We start from the raw sequence: 26563 nt of genomic DNA, 5'->3' as shown, positions 1-26563 counted from the left end.
GTCGTGTACCCCGGTTCATGACTTAGGGTAGTCGTAGACCCTGTCCATGTGGCAATCTGCGCGTAAATGATTCAAACACCAATTTTTGTGGTAATCGTGGATCCTGTGCACCTGTCCATGTTGCAGGTCACAGGTAGTCGTGTACCGAGTATACGATTTAGTGATAATCGGGTATCCGATACACGATTTAGTGGTATTATGAATACACAATTCAAACACCAATTTTGTAAATAATTTCTACCTAACCTTATTTTCGTTAATAATTATTAAAATAACATTATACGGAAAAAAAAATTCTAGCATGGACATAATACAACAATTTTGACATTTATACCATTAAACAAATCAACATATAGTCATTTCTTTCGAACATGAAGGTTCAAATCTCCATATCTCATTTGTTGTATTAAAAAACTCTTTAATCTCTCTTTTCAAAATTGCAATCTAATATTAGATTTCTGTACAAATTTAGTATATAATTCTCAATCGCGTTGAAAGTTTCAAACCACTAAACTTTAACCTTTTAATTCACGTCTAATAAATACGTTTAACTTTATTATATACTTTTTAAAGTTTAACCACATATTATATACAAAATTGATTTGTTTTTTCATTCAAAGTTGCATTAAAGTCGAAAAGTGAAAAAGTGAAGGAAAAAAAAAAAAGTTGTTATTAGTAATATTTTGAGTCAGCCGACCAGCCACAAGTTATAAACGGCGAAAAAGGGCCGACATAAGACTCGCTCAAACCAGTTAATTAATTTTTAACGAATTAAATTGTTAATAAAGAAAAATCCCAAAATTAGCATACTGATTTCAGCTATAAATAATCTGAATTAGCTTCATTATTCCTCAGGCAGCAATCCAACAATCTAAGGCTTCTTCGGTTCGATCGCTCTCATCTCAATCGGAAGTGAGTTTTCTGCCGAAGAAAGCCAATTCAATATAATCAATCTCATCATCCGCCATGGAAATGAAGAAGATCGCTTGCGCCGCCCTCTTTGCCGCCGCCGCCGTCAGCTCCGCTGTGGCTGCCGATGAGTCTCTTTCTCCCGCCGCTGCCCCGGGGCCGAGCAGCGCCGCCTCCGCCGCTCTCCCCGCCCTCGGATCCCTTGTCGGTGCCTCACTTGTTACCTTCGTTGCCTACTTCTTGAACTGAAGCCCCGCCTGAGAAGGAAATTTTAAGTTTATTATTATTTTTCGCTTTTTTTATGTGTTTGGTTTTTACGATTTCCATGGAGGATGTGATTTGACGTCATATATGAATGAAAAATAAGAAGAAAAAAAAAAGAATCCGGATTCATTATATTATAAATTTTTACAAATTCTGTCCTTTTAGTCTGCATTCTAATTTAATATTCACATATTTTAATTACTTAAAAAATAAAAAGAATATCCATTATAACAAAATTTAAGGTTTAAATTGATATATTTATGAAAATATAATCGTGAACGTTTAGGGTTTAAATTTATAATTATTTGTTTGAGGATACAATTTCAAAAGTTTGGTCTAAATTGATAAAACCCAAAATTCAAAAGAAAGTTTTTTATACCTTATAATTTAAAACAATTTAGCCCTAAAATAAAAGTTCGTACCGAAGTATGATCTGATCAGTTTATTCATCTAAAAAAATGATATCATATAATAATTTTTATAATAGGAATTAAATTATTACATAGCTAAAAATAAACATAATAATGTGTGTAAACAATTTGTACAGTATGATATGATCAGTTTATTCATCTAAAAAAATATCATATAATAATTTTTATAATAGGAATTAAATTATTACATAGCTCAAAATGAACATCATAATGTGTGTAAAAAGTTTGTACCGAAGTAATGATATGATCAGTTTATTCATCTAAAAAAATATCATATAATAATTTTTATAATAGGAATTAAATTATTACATAGCTCAAAATGAACATCATAATATGTGTATTCTTTTTTCTTCTAATCTATGAGACAAGTACATTTGTTTAATAGAAGTAGAATTTTTTTTCCTCATATATGATTTTTTAAGCATTTTAATATAATAATTATATTTTTATAAAAGAAAATTGTTTTAAATGATAAAACTATTGAAAATATTTATAAATAATAGTAAAAAATCACATATGGTTTAAAATCTATTTAAATTTATTTATTTTTTTTTATTTGAAAACAACTATTTTATAAAATTATTACGAATAAAATAGTAGTCATCCTTGAAAAAAAAAAAAAAAAAGTTATTTTAGAACCAGTTTATAAAATTAAAATATAACATACGTAAACAGTTAACAATACATAAAAATTCCTCTGGAAAAAAGGAAAAATTTTCCATTTAAAAAAGGAAAGCAAAAAGAAGAAAAGAAAATATTATAAATGTAATATATATTATAATATACTATTTAATGTAGATATCTATAACCATTTCGTGGTATAACTTGCACTCTATTAAATTCTATATCTTACAATAATAGAGTAAGAAAATATAGTATATATACATTGCTATAAAAACATTTCATAGTCTTGGTGATTAAGACTATTGTTAATGAATAATAACTTGTCCATAATGCTATCTTTATCATATAATTTCTTCTTTTTTAGTGTTATCTTTACCATATAACAATTTTTTATTAATGCTATATTTAATATATAATGACATTTTCTTAATACCATTATTATATCCTAGATTTAATTTTATGCTACAACAAACTTATATATCAAAATTTCATAATCAAATTACATTAGAATTATTTATTTTTAGCTAAATACACACATGAAATACTTGGTAATACATCAAATATCATGACTTCCTTTACTAATAAAAATTTGTAATCCATTTGTACATTATAGAATATTGAAATTATCCAACAATAAAAGTATACAAAATATAATTTGCAACTATATAAGTTCACAAAATACAAAATTTACAAGTTCAAAATTATAGATTATGGAGAAAGAGTTTTGAGTTGTGGAGTTGTAGAGTTGGATGAAGTGAAAGTTAGATCCCATCGAGAAAGCAACGTCAAAAGAAGTCGGGGGTTGGCCAACCAACTGCATTCTTAGTTGTTTCAGTGAGAACTCCTGTTCCTAGAACAGAGAAGAGAATACCTGTAGTGATCCATATTGGAAGTTCAGCAACAAATTAAGCTTAAATGAAAACAAAAATTCATTCAGTTTTTGAAGCATAATCACCTAAAATAGCATCATGAAGATCATAGGCATCTCTTCTACGCATATACACCAAGCAGAAAGATTGCAATTGGCAACACAACTGCATACAACTAACACCATGCAATACACAAAAAAATTATCAGCCCTCTCTTTTTTTCCTCAAAAGGATGCAATGCCGATTTTGTTTTTAGTTTGTTTTATCTAAATCCAAATATCTTTGTAATTAGAAGCACGAACACACAAATACGACCCATAGATACGTCAAGTTAATTAAACTATGTATCATTTTATTCAAGAAAAAATTCAAAAGTTGATGAATTTATACATTTGTTGATGGATTTTGCTGTAAAAATTTATTAATTCTTTGGAAAATTACCTCTTTGGTCTCTAGGTTCTCGATATAACCTAGAGACCAAAGAATTAATAGATTTTTACAGCTTAAATGGCTTATTCTCAATCGTGATCATCCAGGCACATGGAAAGAATCAATAGCTAAAAGGTACATATTTCTTGTAGTAAAGAATCAATAGGTAATGAAGCAACAATGTCATTTGTTGAATGGATAGATATACTAGATGTTATAAGTCATATTAATGTTAAACAAGATTTCATAAACATCAAATCTTTGCTGACTAGAAACATAATAACAAGATACAATATAGGCACTAAACAATGATAGGTAACAAGATTTCACTATGATGTTTTTAGTAACCTTTCAAGATTTCACTGTGATGTTTTTAGGAAAGCTGTTTTTAAGGGCAGGTGATAATAAGAAAACTATTTGAATGTTATAAGGATATTGAGGGTATGTTAGTAAATTGGCTAAGGAGTTCTTCTCTTTAGAAGATCTTCAAATTTTGCTAAAACGAGATTGCAACATTCAAATTATTAGTCCATAATACTTCTAATTGATTGGTTTTCCAAAAAGTTACATAGCAACAAAGGGTTAAAATTCAAAGCTTCAGTTCAAAGTGAAGAGATTACTAAAATTAAAAAGATCAAATTGGAGGGCAATAAACAAATCAAATACAAACCTTTGAATAGAGATCAAACAAGATCCATAGCAGAAAGTATAGAAAAAGAAAAATAAATTGGGTTGGATTGTAGGTTCCCTCAAATACTTCACCTACAACAATGAAGAAAAACGAGAATCAAAGCTTAATCGTTGACTAAAAAACTCCAAGAACATTGTTCGGAAAGGGAAATCAATGAGTAGGAAGACGAACCATGGTGACAACGACAACTTCAAGCTCTGAAGAAAATTTTGGGTTTTAGTGAACAGAAGAAGGGAAATGCATTATTTTTTTTTTCCCAATAGGTGGTCTACAGAGATTTTTTTTGAAATTGTGTCGTCGTTGGTTCTTCGTACCGCCTATAGATGAACCAACAAGGAAATTACGAGATGGAATGGAAAAAAGTAAAGGGAAACAGAAGAAAGAGAAGTATCAGATGTCCTAAATGTGGGAAATTTGTACGGATGACCCAATTTTTGGTCAAATGACCAATTTTTAAAAAATAATGTCAATTGACCCTTTGCTTACGTCATCACGGTACGAGATTATATGAATTACCCCTGATAACCGTCTCGCTCTCGCTACTTGGACCTCGCTCTCGCTGTCTGTTTATCTTCCATCGTGATGTGATTGTTTGTCACTGTACGATTGATTTGCAATTTTCACGAAATCTGTCTACAACTTAATCGTTAACACACAACAAAATATGTAATGGTGAATTCTTTAAAATCTAAACTTCATTTGAACAGTCATTTTGTTGAACGGAGATTTATTGAACGAGGTTTTCCAGAGCGGAGTTTTTCGGAACCAAATGGAGTTTTCAGAACAGGTTTTTCATAAGGGAACAGACTTTTCTTGAACTTGGTTTCATTGGTGTTTGTAGAAACGTGGTCTCAAGAAAGGTATGTAAATAGACATTGTAAATAGCATAACGAAAGGGGTGTGAGAAAGAGCGACAATGAGAAAGGTGGAGAGAGAGAGCGACAGCGAGAAAGGTGGAAAGAGCGACATTGAGCAATAGGGAGAGAGTGAGATTGAGCGGCAGCGTAAGAGCGAGAGCACTTGGGAGTGACAGTGAGAGAGATTCATGTGTATTACTATCTGCTTAATAAAAAATGTTCTCTTGCTTTGTAGGATGACAAAAAAGTGTGTACTAATTCAATACAGAGGTCATTGGGATGAAAACCAAAATTTGTATGTTGGAGGCGAGCTAACATGAATCGTTGTACCTATTACCTTGAACCTTGAAGTATGAAGAACTTAAAGCTTACATTTACAGGGTTGCAAATGTAAGTTGCTTAGAGTTTGATGTTGTTATAAGAGTTAAATATAAGCTTGACTTTGAAGCCCTTCTATAGTACATACGGAATGACGGTGATGTTTGCTTCCTTCTTCCGGGGCGATTTTTCTGTTAGATTTTATGTCCTAAAAACTCGCAGTTTGTAAATAATAAACATTTTCTATTATATACTTGTTATTGATCTCATAAATTGTATGAAAGTCTAAATCCAATAAAATAAGACTCATGACTATTGTATGAGTATGTGAACTTTATGTGGAGACATAAGAGTGGACCGGGTTCGAGTAAATAGTCAAAATGATCTATGGTATATGAATGAGGTTGGGTACCTTATTTTGGTAACACCATTGAATACGCCCTACTATATAGTAAGTGTTACATACGATGTGATCCTAATTCGTACATGTTGTGATATGAGGAGTGAGGGCTTCCTATGCAATGACTTTGCACAAGATCATGACCAAGAAATAAGTCACTCTTACTTTATAATGTTGTTTACTGTTTAAGATGGACTATTTCACCTAGATGACCTAGGTAACTCGATCTTAATCCTGAGCTAACTATGAACTCCTGTTTATTCAGGATTGCCCTTAGATTTGCATAGTTGAGGGTTGGCTCAACAACACGGGCTCAATAAGACTCCCATTTCAGGGGTAAGATCGGATAGATAGCTGGGGACATAGGGTGCAAAACGGAGTTCACGCCTACCAGATTTAGGGATAGGAGAAAGGTTGTTCTTTCAAGTACTAAATCCAGGTCTTGAACAAGGGGCCCCAACTTCTCACTAGACTGAGAGAGTTTGGTTTAGTGATTGGATCACAAACCAGTTGTTCATTAGAGGATCAATAGGGACTTGAGGAATAAGACGTAATCTCGGGGGTAAAACAGATATTTGACCCAACCGTTATTACGAACAAACTGTGAAGGGTCAACTTGCTGATTATGGTTAAATCATGTGGACATAATTTTTTTGAGGAAGAGTGATTTAAAAATGAGATTGTCTATTCTGTGCATAAACAATAATTTTGAATATAAGGTAAGGAAGTCAACGAAATCTTTGTCTACTATTAAATGTATAGAGGATAATTGTAAGTGGAGCCTTCGTTTAGTGAAAATTCCAGGATGTGACATATTTAAGATCACGAAGTATATGCGGTCGCACACACGTTCTATTGAAATTTTAAATAGACAAGCAACAGCTGCGGTAGTTGGTGAACTAATCAAAGACAAGTTTACAGGCATAAGACGTGTTTATAAACCTCGTCATATCGTTGAGGACATGAAGAAAGAGTACGACGTAAACATAAGTTACGATAAGGCGTGGCATGCAAGGGAAACCACTTATATCTAATTTCCTCCAAAATAATGCATCACATACATTTAGTCAATTATATCATATATAATTGAACTCCCTCTTGTCAATTTGAACATTTCAAACTGACCCAAACACCGACTCTCGACTTTATCCAATCTACCTTGGGGACCTAATGGACCTGTGGCTCGAAGCTCCAACGATACGTGAATAGCTGACTAAACTCTTTAGCCACGAGATCCGCCATCTATTAACTGCCAAACATTCCACTAAAGACCAACAACTGAACTCTTTTTACCACAGATATATTTCTGTGTCCATCGAATATAACCAATCATGAGTACGATGACCCTTTACAGATGCTCGTAAGTACCGCTGGGCCAATTTACCATTTTGCTCCTGTAGTTACATGTCACTCCTTAAGTACCACTGATTCCTTTAATGAAAAATACAACATAGTCCAACTATGTCTGAACACCTCTCGAGCCAATAGAAGGTGTGTGGCGCCACATCGTTCAAGCCCTGAAATCAGTCCTTAAGGGAGCTGTCTATCTATTTACCCCTGCTTCGGGGAAGGACTGAATTCCATCTTGTGTAGTTGAGTTCTCAACTCCCAAATCAGGCAAATCTCCAAAATGGTAGGTTTGAATCGGCGATCTGGCCACTCGCACCCATACAAATCAAAGGACCGCCCTCAATGGCAGGAGTTTCTAACTCACTCAGGATTGAAGTCATATTACCTATGGTCATCCTAGTGAAGTGAAGTCTTTGTCATGAACGGTGTTATATAACGAGACGTCAACACTTTGTGTTCAGGTCTTATACAAACTCTTTGTATAGGACGCCCCCGCTCGCATGTCCCCTACACAAATGATCAGAATCAGACCATCTGTGACAAGTCACAATACTTGTGACCATTCTACAAAGTGGGCTGCATCCGTAGCATTACCAGGATAAGGTTTCCCTCCTATATTCATATACTACAGACCATTTTGGTTATCACTCAAGACATGATCCACTTGTATGCACCACATACATGCTTAAGTTACATACAGATAACTAGGAATTTTATATTTATTAGTTTGTGGTAAAGCAAATAAAATATACAACTGAGCAAAAAACAAGATATGAAGTAAATATCATATATTATACAACATAAGCGTTCGTACAAACTGTTTACAAACTACAGGACACGAGACTTTAGGACATCAACCCTAACAATCTCCCACTTGTCCTAAAGCAAAATGGGGTGTACATAAAACTAGTAGACCCATGGTCCGTAGGTAACCCTCAAACACGATAGCCGTGAGAGCCTTCGTAAACAGGTCAGCAACATTATGCTCCAAAGCTATCTTTGTGACGATCATGTCTCCTCGATGCACTATCTCGCAGATTAAATGATACTTCCGCTCTATGTATTTGTCATGCCTGTGACTCCTCGACTCCTTGGAATTCGCCACTACCCTACTATTGTCGTAATAAAGCGTAATGGACCTAGACATATCTGGAACAACTTCTAGTTCTGTCAAGAACTTCCTGAGCTAGACGACCAACTTAGTAGCTTCCCAAGCCGCTAGGTACTCCGCCTCCATAGTGGAGTCGGCGATGCACCCCTACTTAGTGATTCACCACACTAAAACTCCTCCGTTAATAGTAAAGACTAACCCTGATGTGGACTTGTGAGAGTTTTTATCAGTCTGAAAGTCAGAATCCATGTATTCAGTAAGGATCAAATCCCTAGAACCATACACGAGCATGTAGTCCCTCGTTCTCTGAAGATACTTGAGGATGTTCTTCACTGCGGTCCAGTGACCCTGGCCTGGGTTAGACTGATACCTACTGACTATGCCCACGATGTAGCAGATGTCTAGACGAGTACAGAGTATCAAGTACATCAAACTGCCAACGGCAGACACATATGGGACCCGTCTCATCTCTTCAACCTCTTGAGGCGTCTTAGGACACGTCCTTAAACAAAGTGACTCCATGTCTGAACGGAAGTAGGCCCCTCTTGGAGTCCTGCATCGAGTACTTGAGCTACATCTTGTCAATGTACGATGCTTGAGACAGTGCTAGCACTTTGTTCTTATGATCCCGAAAGATCTGTATACCTAGAACAAACTGAGCCTCTCCTAATTTTTTTCATTTGGAATTGGGTCACTAACCAGTTCTTAATTGCAGTCCATAGACCTACATCATTCCCAATTAGTAGTATATCGTCTACATGAAACACTAAGAGGACTACTGAAGCGATGATGATCTTCTTGTAGACACAAGGTTTATCAACGTTTTGGTCAAAGCCATACGACTTGATCACAGTATCAAACCGTATGTTCCAAGATCTAGATGCCTATTTCAGCCCGTAAATGGACCAATTCAGCTTGCAAACTTTTGCTACCTTGAGCTATGAATCACTCGGGTTGCACCATATAAATGGTCTACTCAAGATTACCATTCATAAAGGTCACCTTGATGTCCATTTGCTAGATCTCATAATTATAATAAGCTGCAATGGACAGGAGGATGCAGATCGACTTTAACATGGCAACAGGCGAGAAAGTCTCCTCATAGTCGACTCCCTCTACCTGGGTATAACCGTTTGCCACAAGTCGAGCCTTGAAGGTTTGTACCTTCCCATTAGCACTCGTTTTGCGCTTGTAGATCCATTTACAACCTATAAGTCTTACCCCATCAGGCTGATCTACAAGATCTCATACTCAGTTGAAGTACATCGACACCATCTCGAGATCCATGGCTTTAACCCATTCATCCTAGTCTACATCCTCCATTGCTATCTGATAAGATAACGGATCTTCAACATCGCCATTTGTTATCATAGCAAGAATTTCCGTGAAATCCAGATAGCGAATGGGTGAGGTCGCAACCCCCCCCACTATGTCAAGGTTCCCTCAACTCTTGAGGTGGAACCGACCTACTAGATGAACTCCCATCAACAACTCTTACTGATGTAGCAGGCTCTTCAACAACTCTTGTTGAAGTTTCAGTAGTTTCATTGAAAAGCTCACACAATGCGACTTTACTTCGTGGACTGTGCTCCCTTATATGATTCTCCTCCAAGAAAGTAGCGTTCGGTGAAACGAACACCCTATTTTCCGTTGGATCATAAAAATAAACCTCTCGTGTACCTTTGGGGTAGTCTACAAAGAGGCATGTCCTCGACCGTGGTTCCAACTTCTTGGGATTAGCCTCAAGCACATGTGCAGGGCAACCCCAAATGCGAAGTGACGTAAACTAGCTTTACGCCTATTCCACAACTCCAGAGGTGTTCTCGTAATACTTTTAGAGGGAACACAGTTGAGTATGTATCTCGCAGTATCCACTGCGAAACCCCAAACGAGTCCGGTAAGGAAGCGTAACTCATCATCAAGCGAACCATGCCCAACAAGGTTCTATTTCTCCTCTTTGCTACACCATTTTGCTAAGGTGTATATGGTATTGAGAGTTGGAAAACGATTCCATGTTCTATCAAATAGTCCTAGAATGCCGAGTCCAAAAACTCTCCACCTCGATCCGATCGAAGTGTTTTAGCCCGTCTATCCAATGCGTTTTCAACTTAGCCTTGAACTCTTTGAACTTTTCAAAGGATTCAGACTTCCGTTGCATAAGATAAATATACCCGTACCTAGAGTAATCATCAGTAAAACTGATAAAATACTCATAGCCACCTCGTGTTTGCCCATTCATAGGACCACAAAAGTCAGAATGTACTAACTCAAAAGGCTCCTTAGCTCTATAACCTTTTCCAGTAAAAGGTTGTTTAGTCATCTTACCTTCAAGGAAAGACTCACACACTAGTAAAGAATTTTCTTCTAACTCACTTAGAAGTCCATTCTTCACCAATCTCTCAATCCTATTGAGATTGATGTGCTCTAAACGTAGATGCCAAAGATGGGCATTTTTTTTGGAGAAATATGTCGATGTTTTGTTTGAGTTACAATAGTTTTAAACAATTCTGTGTTATGGGGGGAATTAACGGCTAAGGGCCTTAGCACATATAAATTAGATTCCATATTTTCAGTACAAATAATAACACCATTTTTATAAATAAACGCTTTATCCACATTAAAAGAGATAGTATATTTATATTGCAATAAACACTTTACAGAAATGAGGTTTCTCTTAAGTTCAGGAACAATATATACATCATTCAAAACTCGAAACCTATTCTGTAAAACTAACTGGAGCCCTCCCAATGTCACAGCTGATACGACGTGCCTGATGCCTACTCGCATCATCATCTCACCAGCCTCTAGCTGTCGCCAAGATCTAATCCCCTGAAAAGAAGAATAAACGTGGTTAGTGACGCTTGGATCAATTATCCAGGCAGAATCATCATTCTCCACTAAACAAGTTTCAAGTACAAGTAAATCATATTTACCTTTATCTGCCTTGGTCTTAGCCTTGACGACCTTCCTCTCTTTCAGATAGCGAGGACAGTTCCTCTTCCAGTGTCCATTTTGATTGCAGTGGAAACAATTTCCCTTTTCAACCGGTAGATGCCTCCTTGGGGTGACAGACGGTGGGTTAGCAGACGCCTTCCCTTTTTCCTTACCACTCTTCTTCTTCTTTCCCTTTGTAGAGTTAGAAGTAGAAGATGCAGACTTCTTCCTAAGGTCGAACCTCTATAGAACATCTTGGAGGATGAAGCAACATTTGCCTCACCCTTCTTCCTCTCTTTACTTTTCAGTAAAGATTGGTAGGTCTACAACTTGTTGAGGAGAGTTGTAAGGTTATATTTCACTTTGTTAAGAATCACATTACTAACAAAGTATAGGAAGTTTTCTAGCAAAGAATGCAAGATTATGCTAACCTGGTTGTCCTCATTGATGGTAGACCGATTCAACTCTGCCACATTGAAGTGGACCATTATGTTAAGCACACGTTCACGAACAGAGGTGCTTTCTTCCATTTTGAAGTTGAATATATATTTAAGAGCCTCATGCATAAGTTGTTCAGACGATTGTTCAAACATCCCTCGCAGGGACACCATGATCTCACGTGCTGAGACCATAGGCTCATGTTTCTTGGCCAAGACTCCAGAAAGACTTGCCAAAATATAGGCTCGGGACTTTTCATTCACCTGGGTCCATCGCTCGTATGCCTCCTGAACATTTCGAGCGACATTTGAAGCTGGAATAGGATGACATACATCCGTAAGAGCGAACATGAGATCCTCGATGATTAGGATCGTCGCGATCATGTGTTTCCATGTCGAGAAATTATTGCCAGTTAATTTTTCGGCGCTTAGCAAAGCTAACCTAGCTGTTGCCATTTTGAAAAAGTTGTTGCTGGAAATACGAACAAAACTTTATTAGATTTTTCTAAACCACATTTAACCAATTAGTTTTGCAAAACAGTTTCAAGTACCCCAGTGAGGCAGGACAAACATCACCGATGAGGTAATCAGATGCTTCTTCGCTAGGATGAGACATTCTCAACCATTAGGTAGAACCAACTCTTGGAATTGAACCTAACAACCACCATTTTTCGGTCCATAACTGTTAACCTTTAACAATTCTGCGTAAGTGTGACTCCTCGCTTTCGGTACCAGAGTCCCACCCTAATGAGCCCACTCTAGGAAAGAAGCAGATTGAGACAAGAGACCAAGTTACCTTATCCTCTTACAGGAGATCAAATAAAGAAACGCGCAATACTGCCATTCTTTAGAAGGACACTCCCAGGGTGCCTCGAGGCGATGCGCAGTAACTTTATTCAACCCAATGAGGGAGACCAAGGGATATATTATTGCACTTCCCGCTTCTACTTACTATGAGCACTCTCTTCATCCACCTTGATATTGACCTACCCAAACACTATCCGTTAGGGGGACACGTCAAAGGTGCCTCGAGGCTAAAGGTAGATCTCACGGTGTGGACTATTTAGGAGATACGTGAAAGTATAAGTGAATCATTTTATGTGCTAAGTACTTCCCACTGAATTTTCTACATAGGGGTTCATTAACCTAGACAATCCGACTGCTGATTTTAATCTAAGTCATCTTTTTAAATTCCCGCTCAAACGTTTGTCTATGAAATATGAACAAGTTCAAGTAGTCACATTTAAACACTTTAATGGACTGTCCTTAACTTGCATGCATGCATAAAATCTATCTAATTCACCTTTCCAGGTAAGTTTCCAGGTAGGGGTGTTACATTTCCCTCAACTTAAATATCCCAGCCTAGATAGAACCTGCCTTAGACAAAAGGTCCCTTATAGATAGATTTGTTACATTTAACCTTTTATTAGTCAATTTAATCCTATTAAACTGATGAAAAAGATTAAAGCCTTAGGGTTGCTAATCATATTAGAATCGTGATCTTAGGTCTATGTGATCCAAGTTTTAAGCATTTTAAAACCATGAATTTAAACCTAAGTGAGCATGCATGTCTTTCTTATTTCTTTTAGTTCTAATTTCTCTATAACTTTTAAAAAGAAACAACCAAAAAACTTTTGCACACAACAATGTGTTTATAACATTTATAAAGTAACCTATGTGTCATGTTTCATGCAATGTCCCGTCATTACTATACATAACTTTTATATAACGCGTAAAATAACCAAACAAACATGCTATCATTCACTCTTATACTATAACAATTATAATATAAAGATGATGTATGTTAATATTTTTTATGCATGCATAAATATAACTCTTATATTATATGATGCATGAGCATGCTCCATAATTAAATCATGCTTCTCTAAATTATAACATTTACAATAAAGAGATGATGCATGACCAATGCATAACCTAAGGTGGCATTTGCTATATACATACCAAATGACATATAATAAACATACATCGCATGTAATAAATTAAGGATTAATGGACCGGAATGAGCCTTTACAAAAAATTGAAATGAAATTACCCTATCTATTACATTTTTCATCGAGCGAATCGATTCACAGGCGAACCGGGTCTTGAACCGCTAGGAGAACTCCATCGTGTAGCAAATGCTGAAGGTAGATGACCGTCCAGTGCGCACTAGACGATAGACACAAAAAACTAAACGATCACGTAGACGACAACGAGGCTACGAAGCCTGATTGTCTAGGCGACCGTTTAACGCGGCGAAAGGTAAATGATTTACCGTGCGTTACTAAGCGATCGTTTAGTCAGTTACTAAGCGATCGTTTAGTCAGTTACTAAGCGATGAAGCTTGCTGAGCTAAACGATAGTCTAGTGCGTGCACACATTAAACGATACATGAGCATCCCATCATCTAGACGACCCGATACTCAAAGATCGCTTACCCATCGTCTACACGAAACGATTAACCCTTGATTGTCTCATTCCTTGAAGAACTGCAACCCTTGCTCCGATCTTCTTCACGAATGACTCAATACTCAAACAGACTTTGAATTACAAACTCGATAACGATTATTAATATCTAAAAATGTAGGGGCCTTTACAAACAATCGAAAATATAAAAGAATTAAATCAAATTGAGGCTAACATCCACGAAAACATCCATTAATCCGCACATCCAACAATTTAATGATTAAACGGAGTAGATATGCATCCACCAAGAATGTATATGTAATTCCTTGCAACAATGAAATTGGAATATCAGAACCTGAATCTGATACCAATTTAAGGAACTCTTAACGAAAAGTATCCATGAGCGCGTTCGGATCTTTCCGATTTCATTACGACCAAAATTACCACACACACATTCTATCAAACAGTTATGCAATTTACACTAATTAAGGGCATGCTTTGAACAATAAAAATACAAAGGAAAGAGTTCTCATACCAGTTGAACCCTTTTCAAACTTTGAACTCAGACGCAGTGGAAGAACCTCCACTCGCAGTCTATTGCCTTGCAAACCAGTCGACTATAGTAGCATGATCGTCTACACGAACGACAGCAACACGAACAGTCACGAACAAGTGAACAACAGTGGGAACGACACCACCAAATGGAGCCCTGGTATTCTCCGATTGAGAATCCAAAGTGTGGTCTTTGGTGAATTTGGAAGAGGTCGGAGGGAAGATAAATCGTGTAGACGATAAGCAAGTGGGAGAGAAAGAGCTATCATATAGTTGTGTGCTTATCGTTTAGAAGAACCTACACGATCGTGTAGGTTTTATTAAGTGATCGTTTAATAAATGGTAGATGATCATTTAAAAAACGCGACACACTATACGACGTTTAAGGACGAGCATGCGATCGTTTAAGCACTGGTGTGCGATCGTTTAGGTGATGAGCAACTATCGTATATACTCTCAAGCTAGGCGATCATTACGTTTCCACACCGATTGCAAATTTTCAAACTTTTTACAAAATGAAACAAATTTTCATTTTATTCTTCGGTTACAATAATCGACTTCGTATTCTCCCACTAACGCACGTTCGAGGAGAGGTTTTTGGCCAATTATCATATGTGAATACGAGTCATGATGATATAGGTGTAGACAGACAATACGAGGCATCATATGAGCTTAATCGAGAAGAGGGTGATATTCCATTTTCTATGAACACTCAACCATCAACATTATCAATAGGCAATGATAACATTCATGCAGTGGACTTGGAAAGAAAAACTCAATGTAACGGACCTGTGCTTGGTAATGAGAGATCAACAGACTTGAATTTTATGGATTGTGGTTCTTCAGAAGAGCGTGATCTTATCGTGGTTGATAATGAAAGATCAGTAGGATTGAATTCTATGGACTGTGGTCCTTCAGAGGTGAATAGACCTACAGTGGCTGTTACTGAGAGATCAACAGGATTGAATTCCATGTCTTCATATTGTAAAGGGGAATTGACTATGCCTGACACTTCTTCATCTGAGACAGATATTGAAGTTGGTCAATTTTTTTGAGTAAGAGTGATTTAAAAATGAGATTGTCTATTCTGTGCATAAACAATAATTTTGAATATAAGGTAAAGAAGTCAACTAAGTCTTTGTTTACTGTTAAATGTATAGAGGATAATTGTAAGTGGAGCCTTCATGCAGTGAAAATTCCAGGATGTGACATATTTAAGATCACGAAGTATATGCAGTCGCACACACATTCTATTGGAATTTTAAATAGACAAGCAACGGCTGCGGTAGTTGGTGAACTAATCAAAGACAAGTTTACAGGCATAGGACGTGTTTATAAACCTCATCACATCGTTGAGGACATGAAGAAAGAGTTGTCGTAAACATAAGTTATGATAAGGCGTGTCGTGCAAGGGAAACCACTTATGCTCTCGCTAGGGGTACTCTAGAAGAGTCGTACGCTGTTTTACATGCATATGGTGAAGCGTTAAAAATGGAGAATCCAGGTACAAGGTTTGTAATCGAACTTGAAAATGATGTCCATTTCAAGTACATGTTTATGGCATTAGAACTTGTATTAGAGGTTTTTCAAGTTGTCGGTCTGTGATAATTGTTGATGGATCGCATCTAAGAGGAAAATACAAAGAGACCATGTTGGTCGGCATCTCTATGAATGGCAACAACCAGATTTACCCACTAGCATATGTCATAGTGGACAATGAAACTGATCGAGCTTGGAAGTGGTTTATGTCGAACTTGAAGTGTGCCATTGAAGAACTCCTTAACTTGGTGTTCGTGTCCGATCGAGCGGTATCTATTGGCAATGCCATTCATGTAGTTTTTCTCACAATATTTCATGGATTGTGCACCTACCACCTAGAAAATAATATTCTTTCCAACTTTAAGGATAGCACGATTGTTGGGATGTTCAAGGATGCAGTCAGGGCATTTCGCATGTCAAAGTTCCAAGCACACTGGGACCAACTACGTACTTTTCGAAATGGTGCAGTATCAAAATATTTGGAGGATATTGGTCTTGAAAGGTGGGCGCGTGTTTACCAAAGAGAACGAAGATGCGATAACATGACGTCCAATTGTGCCGAGTGTTTCAATTCATTGACCAAAGAATATCGACAGTTGCCCAAAATGTGCTTGTTGGAACATGTTCGAGGCCTCATCCAGTCATGGTTTTATGAACAAAGAAATTATTGGGCATATCAAACGACGTCACACTCGGACTACTGTGAAAATCGATTAGCAACTGAGTATGACAAGGGCAGACTATATCAAGTTGAGCCGATTGATTGTTATAGGATCTATAGGCAGGAAAATTGATTGAGCGGTATTGTGAATCTCCATACGAAGGAATGCAAATGCAAGGAGTTTGACTCACTCGGTATCCCAAGTTCGCATGCAATTGTGGCTGCGCGAGAACGAAACATCCCCATCCATGGTTTGTGCAGTCCATTTTATAGCGTTGACTCCCTCATGGCTGCTTATGCAGAGCCTGTAAATCCACTCGGTCACATATCTGAATGGAAGAGACTTCTTGGATATGTGGAAAAGCATATTGCACCTCCTAGAAGGGTGGTACAGAAGGAACTCTTAACGAAGAGCATCCATGAGCGTGTTCTGATCTTTCCGATTTCATTGTGACTGAAATTACCACACACATATTCTATCAAACAGTTATGCAATTTACACTAACTAAGGGCATGCTTCGAATAATAAAAATATAAAGGAAAGAGTTCTCATACCAGTTGAAGATCCTCTTCAAACTTTGAACTCAGACGCAGTGGAAGAACCTCCACTCGCACTCTATCGCCCAGCAAACCAGTCAGTTGCAGCAGCACGATCGTCTAGATGAACGGCAGCAACATGAACAGTCATGAACAAGTGAGCAACAACGGGGACGACACCACCAAATGGAGCCCTTGGTATTCTCGGAGTGAGAATCCAAAGTGTGGTCTTTGGTGAATTTGGTAGAGGTTGGAGAGAAGATAAATCGTGTAGACGATAAGCAAGTGGGAAAAAAAGAGCTATCATATAGCTATGTGCTTATGTTTAGAAGAAGCTACACGATCGTGTAGGTTTTACTAAGCGATTGTTTAATAAATTGTAGACGGTCATTTTGAAAACGTGGCACACTATGTGATCGTTTAGGAAAGCTAAGCAATCGTTTAGGGACGAGCGTACGATCATTTCGACGCTGGTGTACGATTATTTAGGTGATGAGCAACTATCGTATAGGCTCTCAAGCTAGGCGATCGTTACGTTTTCACACCGATTGCGAATTTTCGAACTATTTACAAAATGAAACAAATTTTCATTTTATTCTTCAGTTACAATAACCGACTTCAGATTCTCCCACTAACGCACGTCCGAGGAGAGGTTTTCGGCCAAATATCATATAATTAACCAATTTAATATTAATGAATATAATCATATTATATTCTTATCTTATAGTTTGATATCACATATCCACTATAGTAATTTCTCCTCCACTTGGTATAAATCATATTTATATCTAATTTCCTCCAAAATAATGTATCTCATACATTTAGTCAATTATATCATATATAATCGAACTCCCTCTTGTCAATTTGAACATTTCAAACTGACCCAAATACTGATTCTCGACTTTATCCAAGCTATCTAGGGGACTTAATGGACCTATGGCTTGAAGCTCCAATGGTACATAAATAGCTGACTAAATTCTTTAGCCACGAGATCCATCATCCGTTAACTGCTAGGCATTCCACTAAAGACCAACAGCTGAACTCTTCTTACCACAGATATATTTCTGTGTCCATCAGATATAACCAATCATGAGTACGATGACCCTTCACAGATGCTCGTAAGTACCACTGGGCCAATTTACCGTTTTGCCCTTGTAGTTACATCTCACTCCTTGAGTACCATTAATTCCTCTAATGAATAATACAACATAGTCCAACTATGTGTGAACACCTATCGGGCCAAGAGAAGGTGTGTGGCGCCACATTGTTCAAGCCCTAGAATCAGCCCTTAAGGGTGTTATCTATCTACTTACCCCTGCTTCGGGGAATGAGTGAATTCCATCTTCTGTAATTGAGTTCCCAGCTCTCAAATCAGACGAATCCCTAAAATGGTAGGTTTGAATCGGCGACCTAGCCACTCACACCATACAAATCAAAGGACCGCCCTCAATGGCAGGATTTCCCAACTCACTCAGGATTGATGTCATGTTACCTATGGTCATTCTAGTGAAGTGAAGTCTCTTTCATGAACGGTAATATAGAACGAGACGTTAATACTTCATGGTCAGGTCTTATACAAACTCTTTGTATAGGACGCCTCCGCTCACATGTCGCCTACACGAATGATCAAGATCAGACCATGTGTGACAAGTCACAACACTTGTGACCATTCCACAAAGCGGGCCGCAACAGTAGCGTTACCAGGATAAGGTTTCTCTCCTATATCCATATACTACAGACCATTTTGGTTATCACTCATGACATGATCCACTAGTATGTCATTGAAGGAAATCGGATCTGAGATTTCCATGAGCAGCAGAACAAGATTATTCCAAATCACAATCATGAATGAACAATATATTTATAGTCGACTTCAAACAAACGGTTATACAATTCATACAGAGAAATTACAACATGAATAAACTCAAATGAACAGAGAACAAACTCTACACACATTGTTCTAAGTTTGTAAACCTCGAATGCTTGATCTACATGACCACAACAGAGCATGAACACTTCGCGCTCGTCCTCAATGATCGCTAAGGCCATGAACTCTTCAACAACACGAACGACCTCCACAGCACCACGAACGTCCTCCAGAAAATCTCGATGGTGTCGAGTTGAGTCTCAACCACCAACAAGGCTACCTTGGTATTCTCGGTGTGAGTATCCAGAAGGTGGGCTCTGTTTGGACTTGGTGTGAGGCAGACGGAGGAGGAAACACCGATCGCGTACACAACTGGGCAAGTGAGAGATGCCTAATCATTTAGATAAAGCTAAGCGATTTTCTAACAAAAGCTATGCGATCGTTTAGCTCAATCTGTCGCCTACAAACTCTACACGATCGTTTACTTAGGGAAATCGATCGTCTAGCAAAATTATGCGATTATTTAGTAAATACTGCGCGATCGTTTAGCTCGCCACTACACAATCGTTTAGCTCATCCAACCGTCGTCTAGTAAATCTGTATTTATTTGACGACCACCGTGAGATCCTTTGCGCCGAGAGAAAAATTTCAAAAACTTTTTCGATCGTTTTTTCAATCTCTTTCAAAATAGGAAAACCATTTTCCTTTTAAACTCACAGTTACCATGAATCCAATAACCACCCACTACTTTGGTTATTAAAAGAAAATGAGTTAATTATCTAATAATTAATATAATTATAAATATAATTGATAACCAACTTATCATATTATATTTATAACCTATAGTTTTAATATTTCATCTCATAAAACATATAAACCATAGTTATTTTTTTATTCCATGGTACTTAATGTAAATCTCATTTACATCAATCCTCCACTAGATGTATCTCATACATCATACCGATTATATCATATATAATCAAAATACATCTTGTCAATTTGAACGTTTCAAATCAACACCAAGAACTGATCCTCAACTGAATCCATTGAGCTACCAAGGGGACCTCATAGACTTGTAGCTCGAAGCTCCAATGGTACATGAATAACTAACTAAAATCTTTAGTCATGGGACCCATCATCCATTAACTGACAGACACTCCACTAAAGATCGACAGCCGAACTCTCCTTATCACAGATATATTATGTGTCCATCTCAACCAATCGACAGTGCAACAACCCTTCATAGATTGCTTGTAAGTACAGTTGGCTAATAACCGTTATGCCCCTATAGTTACATATGTCTTCTTAAGTACCATTGATCCCTCTAATGAACATAAGTCATAGTTCTATTATGATTGAGTCTTCTCTTCCAAAGAGAACCTGTGGCCACTATGTTCAAGCCCCAGAATCAGCCCTTAAGGGAGCAATCTCTCTACTTATCCCTGCATCGGGAAAGAAGTGAATTCCATCTTGTGGATTGAGTTCCCAGCTCCCAGATCAGACAAGTCCCCAAAAAGGTAGGCATGTTGAGTTCGCAATCTGGCCACTTTCACTCATACTAATCAAAGGACCGCCCTCAAAGGCAGGAGTTCTCAAAACACTCAGGATTGAGGTCATGTCACCTATGGTCGTTTAGGTGAGATGTAAGTCTCTAGTATCAACGACGTTATATACAGAGTCTAGTCATCTCATGGTCCAGGTCTTATACAAACTCTTTGTATAGGACACCCCTGCTCGCATGTCTCCACATGAATGGTCAGGATCTATCATCTGTAGTAGTTTACAAGACTTGTAAACCTCTATAAAGTGGGTTGTATCTGTAGTGTCACCAAGATTAGGTATCCCACCTTAATCCTTATACTACAGACCTATTTAGGTTATCACTTAAGGCATGATCCACTTGTATATCACATATACATGCTTAAGTTCACATAAGATAACCAAGAAGTTTTGTTTATTAGATATGAGTAAATGCCAGAATTAAATAACACTTATTTTATTCATTGAATAATGTGTATCTTTACAAAACAATGAGACTCCGGGAAAATTAGAATACCAATCCCAACAGTCACCACATACAAGCTTAAGTTACATACAGATAACCAGGGATTTCATATTTATTGGTTTGTGGTAAAGTAAATAAAATATACAATTGAGCAAAAAAATAAGATGTGAAGTAAATATCATATATTATACAACACAAGCATTCGTACAAACTGTTTACAAACTACAGAACACAAGACTTTAGGGCATCAACCCTAACAATCTTCCACTTGTCCTAAAGCAAAGTGGGTTGTACATAAAACTAGTACAAAACAATAAACTAGGGCATAAAAGCCCAATATAAGAAAATCTCCTACTTGCCTTAGTCCAGCCACGGGCGATCCATTAGACCCATACAAATCAAAGAACTGCTTTCATAGGCAGAAGTTTACAACTCACTCAGGATTAAGGCCATCTTACCTATGGTCATCCTAGTGAAATGAAAGGCTTTATTATAAACGGTGTTATATAACAAGACTAAACATTTTGTGGTCCAGTCTTATACAAACTCCTTTTTATAGAATATCCCCGCTCGTATGTCTAATACATGAATGATTAGGATCAAATCATTTGTAGCACTTTACAGCATTTGTAACACCTACAAAGCGGGTCATACTCGCAGTGTCACCATAATAAGATATCCAGCCTTATCCATATACTACAAGCCATATAGATTATCATTTAAACATGATCCATCTATATGTCTCCACATACATGTTTAAGTTACAACGATAACCATGGATGTTAGTTTATTGGTTTGTGGTTAATGTAACTAAAATATCATATATTTCATAGATAAAGTGAATAAAATATCAAATATTATTAATCACAAAAATGTTTGTTCATACAAGGTTTACAAACTACAAGACCCTACGAGATTTAGGGCATCAACCCCAACAAAACCGTCATTGGTTTCTTTTCACCCATGATACCATTCATGAAAATGAGGATTATGAACCTAGATCTGTTGAAAAATGTTGTCATAGAAAAGATTGGCTCAAGTGGAAAGAAGTCATCCAAACAGAATTAAAAGCACTTTCAAACACATGAGCTTTTTAAACTTGTAGTCCATACACCTGAAGGTGTAAAACCCATGGGATACAAATGGCTATTTGTACGTAAAAGAAATGAAAATAATGAGGTCACAAGATATAAAGCACAACTTGTTGTACAAGCATTTTCTCAAATACAAGGCATTGACTATGAGGAAACATATTCTTCTGTGGTGAATGTTATTACATTAAGATATTTAATTACCCTTATCGTATATGAAAAGCTTAACGTGCATCTTATGAATGTTGTCACAGCATATTTATATGGATCTTTAGAAAATGAAATTTACATGAAAACCCTTAAGGATTTAAGATACTTGAATCATGTAATTCAAAATCTAGAGAATTATATTCGATCAAATTACAAAGATCATTATATGGATTGAAACAATCAGGATGAATGTGGTACAATTGTCTAAGTGAATATTTATTAAAAGAAGGTTATCAAAAAGATCAAATTTGTCCATGTGTTTTTATTAAGAAATCACAGCTAGTGTTTGCTTTTATAGCTGTATATATTGATGATTTAAACATAATTGGTATTCCTGAAGAGCTTTCAGAAGCAATAGAATATCTCAAAAAAGAATTTGAGATGAAAGATCTTGGCAAAACAAAATTTTGCCTTGACTTGCAAATTGAGCATTTAGTCGATGAAATTTTTATTCATCAATCAACATATACATAAAAGATTTTACATGGACAAAGCACACTCAATTAACATTCCAATGGTAGTTCAATCACTAAATGTGAAAAATGATATCTTTCAACTTCGAGAAGATAATGAAGAACTACTTGGTCTTGAAATACCATATCTTTGTGTCGTAGGTGCATTAATGTATCTTGCTAACAACATAAGACTAGATATAGCATTATCAGTAAATTTATTAGCAAGATATAGTTCTTCTCAAACAAAAAGATATTCGAACGGAGTTAAGCATGTACTCCATTATCTTCAAGGAACGATTAATATGGATTTGTTTTATTTAGAGAAATCAAACTTTAATCTAGTTGGATATGCAGATGCTGGATATTTATTTGATCCGCACAAAGCAAGATCCCAAATAGGTTATCTGTTTACATGTGGAGGAACTGCTATATCTTGGCAACCTATAAAGCAAACCATCACAGTCACTTCCTCAAATCATGCAGAAATTCTTTCAATTCATGAAGCTAGTAGGGAATGTGTGTGGTTGAAGTCAATGACTCATCATATTCTTGGAACACGTGGCTTGTCATCCGGTAAAAATTTTCCAATGATATTACTTGAAGACAATACTGCATGTATAGCTAAAATCAAATGTGGGTATATAAAAGGAGATTGAACAAAGCATATCTCATCAAAACTCTTTTACACATGACCTTGAAGAAAATGACAACATCAATGTTCAACAAATTTCTTCAAAAGACTACTTGGTGAACTTCTTCGAAAGACAACTTGGCAAACTTACTTACAAAGGCATTATCCACACAAACATTCGAAAAGTTGATGCACAACATTGGAATGCGACGATTCAGAGAAGTCCAGTGACGTATTCATGAGGGGGAGTAGAAATATTGCACTCTTTTTCCCTTGACTATGGTTTTTCCCACTAGGTTTTCTTAGTAAGGTTTTTAATGAGGCAGTCACTGAAGTATATAAAATACTGCACTCTTTTTCCATTGATTACGGTTTTTTCCACTGATTTTTTTAGCAAGGTTTTTAAAGAGGCAGTCACTAAAGTATATAAAATAATATACTTTTTTCCTTAACTATGATTTTTTTCTAGCGGGTTTTTTCCTAATAAGGTTTTAACAAGACATCTATTTTATATAATATTGATATCTAAGAGGGAATATTATAAATGTAATATATATTATAGTATACTAATTAGTGTCGATATCCATAACCTACATAGGTTATCAAATATCATAAACCTCGCATTGAATTTCTTGTTGTAACATGCACTCTTCATTGAATTCTATGTTGTAATATATACAATTCCATGTCTTATAAATAGTGATGTATGGTGTTTTTGTAAAATAGAACACAATTGAGTTCAATATTTATTTTCCAATCTCTCTTCTACTTTGCTTCTTTTGTTTATTTATTGTTCTTATTTTCACAACATAAAAGGGAAAAAAAAACATATGTGTGAAAATGAAAAATAAAAAATAAAAATCGAAACAACGGTATTAAAGCAATACATTATGAAATATAAATTAACAAAGGGGATTGATTAAATACATAATTAACGCGATTAGTATTTCAATAATATCTCGATTCTTTCTTTATCTGTCTCTCTCGCTGAACAGCGAACACCTCCAAATTGATAGTCGAGAACCCAAAAATGGCCGCCATTGTTACGCGAAGGTTAAGCTCCAACTTTCTCAGGCCATGCCTTCCTTCCACCTTTCTCATCTCCCAAAACCCTCACGAACCCTTTGCTCGAATCCCTTCTCCACATTCTGATCCCTCATTTCAGCGATCTCCTCGACGAAAATTTCCAAACCCTACAGTTGACCTCTTCACTTCCCTCATCGCTTCTCCAAATCCCTCCCTCAGTTCCATTTCGAAACTTATCTTTTCCGATTTACAGATTCAGAGTAATAGCCCTAATTTCAACGGACCAATCGGATCCGGTCCTTGTTCGATTATGAAATTAAGAAACCCTAGCTTCGTCTCCATCTCGGGTTTCGATCAGAAATCTAGATTTTCTTCAACCTCCGAGAAAGAGAACGAGCAGAAACCGGCTGATTTCAAGCACCAAGACATCGAAGGGCCGACCGTGGAGAGAGACTTGTCGGCGCTGGCTAATGAAAACAGAGAGGTGGTGGAAGAGATGATGAAGAATGTGTACAGGTTAAGCAAAGCTATGGCGGTTTTGGGTCTGGTTCAACTCGGCATTGGGGCTTGGATTTCGTATGCAACTCGGGCTTCACCGATGACTGAAGTTTCGATTCAAAGCTTTGTGGCGTTTGGGTTTCCTTTCTCGTTGGCGTTCATTCTACGGCAGTCTCTGAAGCCGATGATGTTCTTCAAGAAAATGGAGGAACAAGGTAGGTTACAGATTCTAACGCTGAGTCTTCAGATCGGTAAGAATTTGAATGCCCTGTTTGTTAGAGTGCGAACTGTTTCTTTCTTGTGTGTAACTGGATTGTCTGTTGGTGTTCTGTTTGCTTTGCTTTCGAGATGAATCCATTTGAGTTGGAAATTCTTGGATTATCTAGTCTTGATGAGTGTGTTGTGTTAGCGTCGAATGACTTGAATTTTGGGAACTTTCAATGCCAATCCCACCTTTTGCTTAGATCACACTCGCAACTTTCTCTGTCTCTCTCGTTTGCACTCCCATTCATGTTTACACTTTAGTCTACCGATCGACCTCTCATCACTTGCTTTGACAAACTCTGCTTCTACCCACCTTTCAACTGTTTATCACGGACGTGAGGATTTGAAAGAAGAGTTCAAGGATTTGCTCTTCTTCCAGTATCTCAAGGAGATAACTGGAGCGATAAGAAGTGAAAGTAGTCAATATGTAAAAGAAAAAGAAAAAGAAATAAATAAAATGTCAAACTATTTACAGAAATAGTAAAAAAATATCCATAGATTTACATCGTTTTCAATCTCTATCAACAATTATCATTATTATTCTTATTATTTATCATACAACTTTAAGAGGACCCCAATCCTATTATATCAAGAAGGTTGAAGTCAGAAATATCCAGAGCATGTAAAAACAAATTGAAATCTCTCATTAAAAAAAATATTAGGAAGAACTATCAATTTATACCTTTATTTTTAAGAGTTATATCAATTAAAATTCTATATTAATAATTATATCAATTCAAACTCAAAAAATTTTCTTCATCAGTCGATAATTCAAGTTAGACTACTATTTATTATAATTACTCTTCTCCAAAAAAAAAAAATTGGAAAGAAAATTTATCATATATATTTTTTTTTTTGACACAAGTAAAGAAAAATGGAGCAAGACAACCATATGAAACGACTCAAATTCAATAAAAACAAATTACTACTATCTATTTGGTTATTGTATTTTTCTTTAATTTATATTAAATGGTAAGACATAAATAAAATAAATAATAGACATACTCTTAGCATTTCAAATCAATATCAACCAGAAGGTTCAAGAATAACAATATTGGATCGAATAAAAAATTAGAAGAAAAATAAAAAATGAAAAATGAAAGTGGTTTTTTTAAGGGGGAAAATCTATATAAAAAGCATCACCACGATGATGATGATCATCCTTCCCTTCCTTTCAATTCAAAATTTTGCTATTAA

The 26563-nt window shown here is 36.5% G+C and overlaps 3 protein-coding genes and 1 pseudogene across 3 annotated transcripts; all 4 read left to right on the top strand.

The window, feature by feature from the left end:
• Positions 1-710: 710 nt before the first annotated feature.
• On the top strand, positions 711-1314 carry LOC120086758 (arabinogalactan protein 23-like). Its single transcript, XM_039043545.2, has one exon. The coding sequence runs from the start codon at positions 967-969 to the stop codon at positions 1156-1158; it is 192 nt and encodes a 63-aa protein (XP_038899473.1). The 5' UTR covers positions 711-966; the 3' UTR covers positions 1159-1314.
• A 14917-nt stretch (positions 1315-16231) lies between these two features.
• Positions 16232-16915, top strand: LOC150033644 (uncharacterized). The gene has a single exon (XM_090317000.1). It carries the CDS (start codon positions 16232-16234, stop codon positions 16913-16915), a length of 684 nt encoding a protein of 227 aa, XP_090173126.1.
• A 6061-nt stretch (positions 16916-22976) lies between these two features.
• On the top strand, positions 22977-23603 carry LOC150033643 (secreted RxLR effector protein 161 pseudogene; annotated as a pseudogene).
• A 714-nt stretch (positions 23604-24317) lies between these two features.
• On the top strand, positions 24318-25565 carry LOC150033642 (uncharacterized). The gene has a single exon (XM_090318376.1). The coding sequence runs from the start codon at positions 24609-24611 to the stop codon at positions 25452-25454; it is 846 nt and encodes a 281-aa protein (XP_090174502.1). The 5' UTR covers positions 24318-24608; the 3' UTR covers positions 25455-25565.
• Positions 25566-26563: the final 998 nt, after the last annotated feature.

Source organism: Benincasa hispida, chromosome 9 (genome assembly GCF_027475165.1).
Source record: "Benincasa hispida cultivar pf3 chromosome 9, pf3_genome.v1.1, whole genome shotgun sequence".
NCBI lineage: Eukaryota > Viridiplantae > Streptophyta > Magnoliopsida > Cucurbitales > Cucurbitaceae > Benincasa > Benincasa hispida.
The sequence above is the reverse complement of the archived record's forward strand: the minus strand, read 5'-3'. Positions and strand labels throughout refer to the sequence as shown.